Consider the following 12,667-nt stretch of genomic DNA (forward strand, 5'->3'; position numbering starts at 1 on the left):
TTTGGTAAAACAGTTAAAACTTTTAATTCGACTTTTGACGACGACGACGACGACGCGCGAGAAGAAGCGAGGTATCTTATTTTGAAAGTGAAGCGTAACGGTTACGCAACTTCCGCTGCATCGAGATCAGCTGATAAGAGTGTAAACAGAACGATGGGTGTGTGCGTGTGTGTGTGTGTGTCTGGGTGTGTGTGTGTGTGTGTGTGTGTGTGAGAGAGAGAGAGAGAGAGAGAGAGAGAGAGAGGGGGGGGGAGAGAGAGACTGTGTTACGCGTAAGATGAATTTGTAATTTTTCCAGTCAAGTAGAAAAACGAACGAAGCCAAGCCGCCTCCCTGAAGTTCAGCAAAGTGATGTGAACACGCTTCTCCTCTGTGGAATATTGGATTTAATTAGTAAGTTCACGCTTCGCTGATTTACTACTTATTACTTGGAATATCTGTGATTAAAAATGAACGTGAAGTATTTTCCGAGTTGTGGAATACGTACTCATACTTGTGTTGCTGTACATATACAGTGACACAGAATGGCTAGTAACAGTGAAAGTAGATTCAAGATTCAAGATTTTTATTCGTCACATACATATACATACTTTCATACGTATATGCAGTGGGATGTAATGCAACGCACCCGGTGATAGCACACAATATGTCCTAGGAAATTTCTTTCTACTAGACCAACTAACTGACTCCTAAAACGTAATACAGTAAGTCGAATACTTATAGAATACAATAAAAATATATAGAATAAAATAAAATAAAATAGAATAAAATACAATGGAATAGATAAAAGGAATAGGCTTATGTGTATGCGACAGGCAATTATGTATATACAGATATGTGCATTAAACTGGCACGTGAAAGACCGGAGCGCCGGCGCATGCGACCGCAATGAGCGGCGCCACTTTCGCAGTACCACGTGTCTGCTCGTGTAAAAAGTACTTGTCATAGCCAGTGTGCTGTTAAAAATCTGTAAGATGCTATAAGGAGTCCATAATACTTCATAAGTCTGCCTACTACTGAACCTTTTTCTGTATATGACCCCCCTGGAGATCCTTATTACAACTTACATTGAAATGCTATAGGTGACAGGTGTTTATTTTAAACTGAAGTTCCTTTACTGTTTTACACTGTGACTGTTAGAAATGTAGTAGAGTGAGAAAAAATGCTTTGAGATATAGTGGATTTAAGTTGAAAGTCTCCAAAACTGCATATATATAGATAGATAGATAGATAGATAGATAGATAGATAGATAGATAGATAGATAGATATATACTTTATTCATCCCCGGAGAGAAATTGTAGGTTTGTAGTAGTTCACGTCGAAAAGAGGCAATGACAATAAGGCAATAGAATAAAAAAAAATTAGAGAAAAGAAAAGGCAAAACACAACAAAACCTGGAAGTTAAGTAGAGGATATAATAGTGTGAAAATATAAAATAAACCTAACAATCAGCAGTAAAGCTAAAAAATAAATGGAAAAATTTGGCAACGTGCATAAACTTAAACACTAAACTAGCAGATGGAAACATTTACATATGGATACATTTACATATAAAATGCACTTAACTACATTCCACCTCTGCCATTTTCCCGGCCCTGGCACATTTGATTATTTTGAAGTGTTGAGATCTAAATGACAATTTACGTGTACTGTAATGGGACCTGGAGGTTTCCAAACCCTAACCCTTAATCTTGTGTGATATGTTTTTTCCCCCATGTGATGTGTAACCTAGAAGTGTGAAATGCAAAGGAGGTCACAAGACTAAGATGCATTCTTCATCATTTCTTAATTCTATCAGCCAACAATGAAACCCGTCAGTGATTAATGAAAAGTCATAATGTGTTGAGAGTTCTTCTCAGGTAATATAATCGGAGAAGATTATAGGTGTGGTGTGAGTATGACCCGTAGAAACCGTTGTCTACTTTAGCTGCGACGGCAGAGGCCGAGGTTGAGAAATCCCAAATGAGTTGTGTGTGAAGTGTGACGAATTCCGGCAACCATGTGCCTTAACGCTGTGGCAGGCGAGCTGCCGCTAAAAACTGGTTCTTCTAACTGGTTCTCAGCCTGTTCACTTTCAGGTCTGAAAGTCATGTGAGGATGTGTTGCATTGGTGGAGAGTCCTTCCTGCAGGGCATGTCTGACTGCCAACGCTTGTTGTGATCATACTTTCTTCTTCTAACCTCCTGTTCTACTGTTGCATTTGTTTTTTTAAATGTGTTGGTTCTCTTTGTCCTCTCACAAGAATAGTAGCTCTGTCACTTCTCTCCTGAGGTTTAGCTTTATAAGAGATTTGTTTTCAGGAAAAACAAGTTATAACCGCGCCGATCCTTTTCAAATGCTTCCAGAGATCCTTTTGACAGAAAGTTTAAAACCCATTTAGTAAAAACCTCCAAAAAACATCTCTAGCGCCAGAATTCAAGCAGCACTTCTAAATAAAGGATCAGTCTATTACTATAGACTATACTCTATTACTATTACTTACTATTTTTTCAGCTTTTTTAATGCTCATTGTTTATATTAACACCCCAATCCTCACTATGACAAATTCCTTGTATACAGTATGTAATTGCACCTGGTGCAAAAAACCCATTCTGATTCTGAATCTGTGGTTTTCGTGCCTTAAAAATCTTAGACTTCAGTGTTATTTTCCCTTTATTTGAATATTGCTTATTCCTCTCACTGGGATGTTTATCTCCCACAGGGCTTGATGGAGGAGCTGGATCCAGAGGGACAGTTTTTGCACTACGCCAGAAATGGAGACCTGGCCGGCATCAAGAGGCTCCTCATGTCCACCATCAAGGAAGAGACGCACATCAACATCAACTGCAAAGGTTCGTGTTGGGACATGCACGTTGAGATGCGCACGTTGAGATGTTAAAAGCCATCTACTGTGTGTTTGTATTAAAAACTGCTGTGTTTGTACATCAGGTAAAAGCAAGTCCAACCTGGGATGGTCGCCGCTGCACTTGGCCTGTTACTTTGGACACAAGAACGTAGTGGAGGAGCTGCTCAAGGTATCGTCTACATCAGATCACACTGTGGGGCGCACTCCCCTAGTGGGGCACGGAGGAGTTAAAGAGTGGCGCGAGAAAACGGAAGATTAAAAAAAAAAATAGGCCTTTAAAAATCTTTATTTAAGCAATAATTAAGTTTTAGTAATATTTTAATTTGCAATGACAATTAGTTAAATCTTATCCAATCAAATCCAAATGTAATATTTTATACAAATTTATTGTAATTATTTGTTTTCATTATTATTATTAGGGGTCCAGCCCGTAGTAATAATATTCGAAACCATCTGGAATATAACAGAAGCTATGAACGTGGTTAAGTTGTCATTGAAACCGGTATGTCACAAGCATCTCATGGTTCAAACTTAATCCAAATCGAACCACATACAGAGCAGATATTAGGGAGAAACCGAACAACGTTGATCCCAAATATTAGCTGATCCAGGAGAGCGATTAAAGAAAGAATCAGCGATTTTCAGTGACGTCTAGTCTGACACAGTCAGAAAGAATCCCTCGGTCCCCTCCAATAGTCCCAGCATGTACTCAAAGAGTGCAGATTCGACAAATTTTCAGACTGTTCTAAGACAGCAATGATGTTTATAATATATATATATTTAGGGCTGCAGTAATGAAATTCGAAAAGAATTTGAATATTCAAAAAGTAAATTATTCCAATGCTGAAATTGCCATTCTATTGATCTTGATTGATTTTTAAATATATACAGTATACGGGGGGCGATGAAAGTGGAAATTAACCCGACCATCACTGACGGAATGTCCTCTAGTGCAGAGGTTCCCAACCACCGGCATTTGAAATATTTTGCCAGCAGGCCGTGACAACTGGGGCTAGATTTCTCAGGAGCGATGTCTGTCCGCTCTGCAGCAGCTAGAAAGGAAGTAAATTAAGTACATCTAAAGTTTTTATTTGCTTTGTTTGGAGAAAAGATCGCTCTGATCAGAGCTGCCGAACCGTGTAAATTGACAAATTTATTTATATTATTTATTTCTCTTTTTAGTTTACATATATTTTATTTTATTTATTCAGTGTTTAAGATGAAGCCACAATAAAACACTTTAAACTGTAAATTGAGCATTATTATTGTTATTATTATTATGAAAAAAATTTTGGCCATATCGTCCAGCCCTATTTCATGGAAACTAAACTCATGAAAGTGTAATTCAAATGTAATTCACAAAAAGGTTACCAATACAATTCTGTAAGTTTGACTACTATGGTAAATCTCCGTGAATACATAAACCTGAGTAAATACGTCATCATTGAAGCTCACGAGACCCAATGTCACCTACTGTCACTGAGACTGCACATGTAATTACACACAACAAGGTAAGTTATAACAATGACAAGGTTTGGTTAAATGTAAAAAATAAACAGTTGTTTTAAAGAAACATCATGTATGAACAGTTTCCTACAGCTAAACTTGGCAGATTTAAATGAAAAGACAGAAAGTGTTAAGTATTGACAAGTTCTTCCATAATAATTCTAATGCCAAAATAATGTTACATATACATTACATTTACATTTAGTCATTTAGCAGACGCTTTTATCCAAAGCGACTTACAAGGGAGAATAACATTCAAGCTACATTGCGACAGAGACATTAGTGTAACAATAAATACTGCTTGGTAGTGCTAAGTAATTGTAAGTTAGGAGAGGAGGTACTCCCTGAAGAGCTGGGTCTTCAAGTGCTTCTTAAAGACAGAGAGGGAGGTCCCTGCTCTGGTCGTTTTTGGCAGCTCGTTCCACCAACGTGGGACTACAAATGAGAATAGCCTGGATTGCCGTGGTTGTACGGCCGGCAGAGCCAGGCGACGCTCATTTGATGAGCGTAGCATCCGGGGGGGTAACATGCTTTTACAAGAGCATTTAAGTAGGTGGGAGCATTCCCAACAATCACTCTGTAGGCCAGCATTAGAGACTTGAACTTGATGCGCGCGGCTACAGTGGAGCTCGATGAGCAGCAGAGTGACATGTGCCCTCTTTGGCTGGTTGAACACCAGTCGCGCCGCCGCATTCTGTATCATCTGCAGTGGCTTCACCGCACAGGCCGGCAAGCCTGTGCGGTGAATGTTAAAGTTCCATAAATGTTGTCTGCATTACAATATAGACAAGTAATCTATTAAACTGAATTTTCAAATTGTAGATTATTAACAGAAAAAATACACTGTACAATACAACATTTACTTATTATATTTATAAAATAAAATGTATTAATTATAATTGTTATGTTAAGTAATTACAAAGTTTGTTATTGTTCCAGATGCCGAAAGTCAGCGTTGGCGTATTTGAGAATACATAAAAAGTGGTATCCAAGATCCAAAAACAACAAACAACAATAATGAATAATATTATATGTGCATTGATAATATTGAAAGTGTAGATTTAAGTTCAGGAGATGAAAATATTGATGAAACATTAACCGATAAACAACAACATGGAATGTATATGGACACATGTTGTATTGAACAGGAAGTATTAGAACAGCACTTTGATGACATTTTGTCTGTAGCACCAGCAGAAGGAACAACCCTCTACTATTATTGAAATCAATGAATAAAACCAATGAAGCAAAATATTTCCCAGTTCTTTTCCCAAATAACAATGGAAACATTTCATACATGTTGTTGTCCAAACTTTATAAACTCACCGAAAATTGAAGAACTTTGGTGTTATATTGAGAAAACAGACACTTTGTAACATCACGAACCAGCGCTATATAATTCCACATTTCTTTGCTGAGAGGTCGTAAAAATCAAATAATTGAAACCTGTGCTACAGTACATTGCACAGAATCCGGAGAACTGTAATACATATCTCACACGACTAAACCGGACGCTATGTATTGCTGCCTGCAGCTATATTTATTATTATTATTATCATTATTATTATTATTATTATTATTATTATAACAATAATAATAATAACAATAATAATTTATTATTATGAACTTTGGATGATGATGTCACAAAGCGCCCCGCTCCTGAAACGAATGAAATTGCATCAACGTTCTACTACTTCTGTTTTTTCACTTATTAGGTTGTAATTCATTATTATTATTATTATTGTTATTATTATTATTATTATTTAATAATAATAACAATAATAATAACAATAATAATAATAATAATAATTACAATAATAATTAATTAAAACCTTTCTGCCCCTGTTAGCCTGTGAATAGAATCAGAATCAGAATCAGAAATACTCTAATAATCCCAGGGAGATATTACTTTCCTTACAACTCCAATCTACATACAACATATTTACATACAACATATTAACATATAATAATTATTAATGTTTTTATGTTTACTTTTTGGGAGAGGGGGGGCGTCAAGTCCTTGAAATTCTGGAGGGAGGGGGCAAAAATGTTTGAATACATAGATTTTTCTTCATCGATTTCAAAATTGATTTTGAATGAGTGCAGGTGCACTACATGTCCATTTTTATAGGTCACTTCCAGACAATTTTCCATTGTGCTTTCTCCCTCAACTTTTTCTGTGAAGATCAAGAAAAATGGGGAAATATGGGTTACAGTAGGAAATATAATGTCTGCTAAATGACGTAATGTAATGTGACCAATGATAAACAAAGCTGATTCTCACCAACACTAACAACTCTGCAGATGTTGCGACCACTAGAAATCGTACTTATTCGGGAGACTTGTAAATCACTGAAAAGCTGTACTTTCTTAGTCTCAAAGAGGCAGAACCAGTGTGAAGTAAATGGTTTTATTCAAAGGTGAGTGGGTGTGGTGGCTTGGATAATCGTACGTCACTGAGCGAAAATAAGAACAGAACTTTTGAACTTTTGGTGATGAGTTTACCCTTCAAAAAACATTTAACAAAAAGTCTAATGTGCAAATCTAATGTGTATCATGTTCTTCCTGTACTTCCTCCAGGCGGGGGCAGACATGAACTTATCCAACAGCATGGGCGACACACCATTGCACAAAGCTGCCTTCACTGGGAGGAAGGTACACACAGAGTTTTACTGTGGAAATTACTGTTATTTACATTGTCACTCACTTGTTACGGTTTTTCACTGCATTCACTGCGTTTTTTGTGCATTTGTTTGGTTTGAAATTGCCCCCAAATTGCACCTTGGATTGATCTCCAGGAGGTTGTGATGCTGCTTCTGAAGTTCGGTGCATTTGCAACTGTCATCAATGGGACAGCTCAGATTCCCAAAGACGTGACTCAGAATGCAGAGATCCGGAGCATGCTGGAAGGTGAGCGAAGACTGAAATCCAAGATGTATAACATCTTTCATTCTTAAATCCTGTTAAAATAAAAGCATGTTTATTTCAGGGGGTGATGGCATTGGTATTTAAACTTTTTTGCCTAGCCCCCCTCCCTAGGATTTCAAGGACTTGATGCCTTAACAGGGGCTAACGAAGACAGAAAGGTACATAACTAATGAAAAAATAGTAATATAAATATAGCTGCAGGCAGCAATACACAACAATTTTCCGGGTTCTGTGAAATGCAGCACCAATTACAAATTTCAGAGTTTAGTTTAGTTTAGTTCCTTTTTTCATTTGTTTCAGAACTTTTTTCAAGGTTTTCTGAGATTTGTTTGGTCTTTTCATTCATACGAGTATGACTAACCTCTAAAGATGGATGTTCTGTCCACTCCATCTTTACTGACTGGCAATGCAACTTGATCTTAGACTTGCGACTTGGAAAACCTGTGATGATCGAGAGTTGCTCCGAGTCCGTAGTGTCCAAGAAGAGGTCTGGGTAGAGGGACACTGGACAAAAAAATAAAAAAGGAGCGGTACCTCGACCGCTCTGCTGTATGATCAATAAGCATACCTGTCAACATTGGGATTTGAAAATAATGGAAATGGTCCGAGTGCCGGGGGGGGTGCACATTACGCACAGGGAGACCCCGAGTGAGGTACGTGTAATACCTAAGGGTATTTGCGTCTGTTGCAAAATCCCTGTTGCGCGTTACACGAATCCCGTTTAGCGGCCGCAAGAGCCGCGCAATCCTTTTTGGAATTTGCCCCTGAATGTTCCTCTTGTGTTGTTTAGTTTAAATGTCCCTCAAGAACGGCATTTCAACAATTACGATCGTTCCTAGATCGTGCGATGTGGACACGAAAGAAAGGGACGGTCTCTCTAAAGGGTCTTAGAACTTCCTGCGGTGCAAAAAAGCCCTCATAGTTTTCAAGGTTTTGAAAAACGCAGCGCCAGTTACAGTTTTCTGGGTTTCCTTTGAACGTAGCATCGGCTGAAGTTGTCCGTCTACATGTACCCAAACGCTATGCAGTTGGCAAGGCTTAAGTGGCCGGATGCGAATGAATTCTGAAACACAAAGCTTTGACTTATATAACGTTGGATGATGATGTCAAAAAGCGCCCCGCTCCTGAAACTAATCAAATCGCATCAACGTTCTTCTACTTCTGTTTTTTCACTAATTTCTGCTCCAATTTACGCTCTTATTATTATTATTTTTTTTTTTATTATGTTAATATGATTATTATTTTTATAACATGAGTATTATTATTATTATTATTATTATTATTATTATTATTATTAACATGAGGGATGGTAGCTCAGGAGGTAAAGCTGGTTGTCTAGTGATCTAAAGGTTGTTGGTATGATCCCAGGCTCCTCCTGCTAGCATGCTCTTGTGTCCTTAAGCAAGACACTTAACCCCTGATGGCTGCGTCCATCAGTGTTTGAATAATTTTAAGTCGCTTTGGATAAAAGCGTCTGCCAAATGATATAATGAAAATTTATTTAAATATGAAGAAATTATTTTATTTAATTTTATTTTCTATTAATTACTTTATTTTCAAAGGCCTACTTTTACTTTCATTTTCTTTCATCTTTCATTTTCTCGTGCCCCCCCTGCAATTCCTCTGCAACTCACACGGGGGGCGCGCCCTACAGTTTGAATACCACTGTGTTAAGAGTTCCAGGTTCACAAATTGAAAGTCCCCCCTAGTGTTCTGAATCAACCGCCTGGATTTGATAATCAGTGTCAACCCAGAGGTCCAACTAGTTGAATCAGATGAACAATAAATGGGTGGAGCAAAAACATGGAAACAGAGTTTCACCCTCTGAAACTGGAATCGCTCGACTCTATATATTTATTGCAGTAAATCAACTGGATTATAATTAGGGCATTGGCAAGTCATTTAAATGTAATAATGAAAAAAAAAATGTTTTTGTGATTTAGTGATTTTTTTCATTCTAATGAATTAACAAATGTATATTATTTGTATAGGTATTGAATTGTTTGCTTCTTATATATATAAAAAAAGCTTTAAATATGCATGAAAAACTCTTGTATGAACTTGAATGACAAAATGAACTGTTGAAATTTAAACGCCTTAAATGTGCCAATTGTGAATCCGACTTTAAGCTGCAATGTTATTAAAAGGTTCTACATATTTATCAAATTTGTAGAACCTAATAAGGCTTAATCAGGGTGATGTTGGTGTAAATAAAGCATGTATCGTCGTTGGATTTTATCTTAAAAAAAGTTTAAATCTTTAAAATTTTCCCAACTTAAAACCACACCTTGATTTCTAAATGTTGATTCGAGAAACCTCCAAGAAATAGATAGCATTTATTATTTCTATTTTTTTTGTGTAATAATGACTAAGTTCCCCTCCTCTAGCGGCTGAAAGAACAGAGGAGATGAAGCTGGAGAAACAGCTTCTGGAATCGGCCGGTGAAGGAGACGTCTCCACTCTGACTCAGCTGGTCAGTGGCAAACCAGGATATTCATTTACTTATAATGGAGTCCATGTTAATATTCAACACTAGTAAGGGAAAGTTCAGACTCCTTGAATGTGAGGCGTTTTCACCAGGTTACGTCACAGCCAAAAGTTAATTGTTAAATATAAGGTCAGAGATGGTTAAGTACCACAGCAAAATGCATCCAATTCAAAGATTTTAGGGTTTCCTTATTTTATACTTATTCTTAACACATCTCAGGCTTGAGTGACAGAACATTCTGAAAGTCTGTTCTAACATCTCGGGCAAACAATTGATCAGACCTGTCGATCTCCGAGTGACATGTGACCTTGTGTTGGTGTTCCAGCTAAGCAGGAAGAAGCCCGTGCACGTGGGCTGCACAGACCTACTGGGCAACACACCACTGCACCGTGCCGCCTGCCACGGACACAAGCAGTGTGTGCTGAGGCTGCTGAGGGGCGGAGCCAGCCCCAACTCCAAGAACCACTGCGGTGAGAGTCCATTTCTCTCCTCCATCTTTCCTTACTTCCAGAGTCTGGAGCCCAGGAGAATGTTAAAAAGGCATTTGTGCAATGTAGGTTCACTTTACTGTAGCATAGAATTACAGGCTTTCAAGGAGAATGATCTGTAGCTGTTAGGTGTCGCTATAAGGATCGGGTAAGAGGGATAGGGAAGGGAAAAGACTAGTCCAAGTCTGGTAATCTGCCATCCAGTTCAGATAAATAATTGCTCCATTCTTCAGTTTCCCCTCCTCTCCAGAACCCTGAACATTCTCTTGGCTTCAGCTCCAAAATTGTTTCGAATATAATGCTCCTTTTTACACCTCTTAATATAGGTCTCTGAGGTCCACAAAACATGTTTTTGACGGTTTTTGCTGAAAATAACACTAACACACAAGCTGCTTTCACACATGCACTGCAACCCTGAAATTATCTGGACATTTCCCGGAGGAGCTGTACATGTGAACGCAAATATCCGAATCATTTGGACCGGACATTATCCGGACTTTACCCAGCCAGCACCCTAGTACAAAGTCTGCATAATGTCCATTTGAAGGGTATGTGTGAAAAGAGCTGTTAGGTTGTCGGGAGAATTCACAGCGAGCAAGTGGGCGTGTCACGTATTGACGACGTCTCTATTATGCATCAGTCATTTACCTTCGTGCGGATCTTCATGCAAGAAGTGTAGCTGCTGCGTACTGTACTCCTTTCTGCTTTTTTTTATATTCCTTTCCACTCTTTCGTTTATAATGCGGATACGTCCAAACACATGGAGTATCAACGCAAAAAAGTCGCAATTACTGATATGCCGGTAGCCTCTTCTCCCATCTTGGGTGTGCTGTAAAACTCCACAGTGCCATGAGTCATCTGTCATTGCATCACTGCGTCACGTCCTGCCTCCTGAATACTCTACCCTGGCTCTTCCCCTCGCCGAAACCAAAACATTTTGGTGGTATTTCCAGGTAGTGTAAAAACGTCTGACACGGACAATCTCCGGTTGTGTGCTACATGTGTGAAAGGGCAACACCGGACAAAGTTCGGACCTGATCATCCAGACATTATCCGGAGTTCATGTGTGAAGCAACTTGAGTTTATGCATTCAAGCCATTGTGACATGCCTCTAAACCCGAACTGTTCCAAAACGGGCTGTTTCAGTGTGTGAAGCTTTAATTGTGAATGAGCAGCTAAGCCCCTAGTTCTCTGAGGCAATCGGGTTGAAGCACAAGTTCCAGGTTCTGGGGTTTGAGCTTTATCTGGGCTCTGTTTTGTTTACTCGGTAAACTTTCACTGATTTTACCTTAACAGTACACTAAAATCCGTTTCTGAACAAACTTGAGGCAAGAAATATTCATTCAATATTCATTCATTCATTCATATTAGATCTAAAAGCCCTTATTTAAAAGTTAGTTCCAACTTTGGTTTGCTGCTCCAAGCTTGTGGGACACAGACACCACACCGCAACACGACTCTCGCACACAGGGATTTTTTGTTTCATGTAAACGTGTTCAAATAAAATAAATGAATACATCTACAATAAAAACACACAATTTCTATTGGTTTTGTTTGGAGAAACGCACAGTGGATCGGATGGAGCAGATGACCATATCAAGAAATCTGTGACGACTTCACGTCAGCTCGTGCAGAGAGTAAAAAAACCTTTGAAAACGAAGCGTTCAGAGCGGTCAGTGTTTTGTTCACGGCAATTACTTTGTCATTAGTTTGCCTCATTATTTAACACTTTGGCCACGTCGAATAAAATAGAAAATGCCTAATAGGGCCCCTTTAATTTGCAGTTATAATTATATATCATTATTATAATTATTAGTGCTAATACCATTTCTACTGTTACTACTGCTATTATTATTATTAGGGGTCTATTCCTCCAAATTTTTGGGGCTAAAAGTGTCCGAAACAGAACAACTGCTGGAGCTATGGACACGGTTGAAGAATCGTTAGAACCAGGATGTCGCAGACATCTCGTGGTTCAAGTTTTATCCAAATAAATCCACATACGGAGCAGAAAATTGTGAAAAAACAACTAAATTTGACCGAAAGTAGCCAAACTTTCTTGCTTCACCGACACGCCAACCATCAAAAACTTTCGGGTAATGGAACGAGATGACTTTTAGAGTAACCCACTTTGTGACATCATCATCCAATTTGCTATAAATATGCAGGTTGTGGTTCAGAACGTCTTTTTGCGTCGTGCACGGTGCATTGTGTAGAATCCATTGCTCTGTAGTGGTTAGAGATTACAAACTAGACGTGTATATGTTACACCAATATTTTCCGACGTGCTTTGCGTTACTTGTGCATGGGAGCAAGTGTAAACAAACATGTCGGAATGTGGCACTTCGTGGAATTACTCATTGAATGGATTATTACAACATTTGGCCATCTGTTACCGCACAGTGCCAACA

At 38.5% G+C, this 12,667-nt stretch overlaps 1 protein-coding gene across 1 annotated transcript in view; it reads left to right on the top strand.

Annotated features, from left to right (window-relative positions):
* Positions 1–259: 259 nt before the first annotated feature.
* The window catches only part of osbpl1a (oxysterol binding protein-like 1A), a gene marked incomplete at its 3' end in the record, with an annotated part of 57,643 nt that continues 45,235 nt past the window's right edge, over positions 260–12,667 (top strand). Inside the window, exons 1-7 of the mRNA XM_080024274.1 lie at positions 260–393; positions 2,703–2,832; positions 2,930–3,015; positions 6,933–7,007; positions 7,151–7,262; positions 9,668–9,753; positions 10,094–10,238. Coding sequence (XP_079880400.1) covers positions 2,709–2,832; positions 2,930–3,015; positions 6,933–7,007; positions 7,151–7,262; positions 9,668–9,753; positions 10,094–10,238 — 628 coding nt within the window. The 5' untranslated portion in view covers positions 260–393; positions 2,703–2,708. The remainder of the gene's footprint in view (positions 394–2,702; positions 2,833–2,929; positions 3,016–6,932; positions 7,008–7,150; positions 7,263–9,667; positions 9,754–10,093; positions 10,239–12,667) is intronic.

This window comes from Zeus faber (genome assembly GCF_960531495.2).
Source record: "Zeus faber genome assembly, chromosome: 1".
Lineage (NCBI taxonomy): Eukaryota > Metazoa > Chordata > Actinopteri > Zeiformes > Zeidae > Zeus > Zeus faber.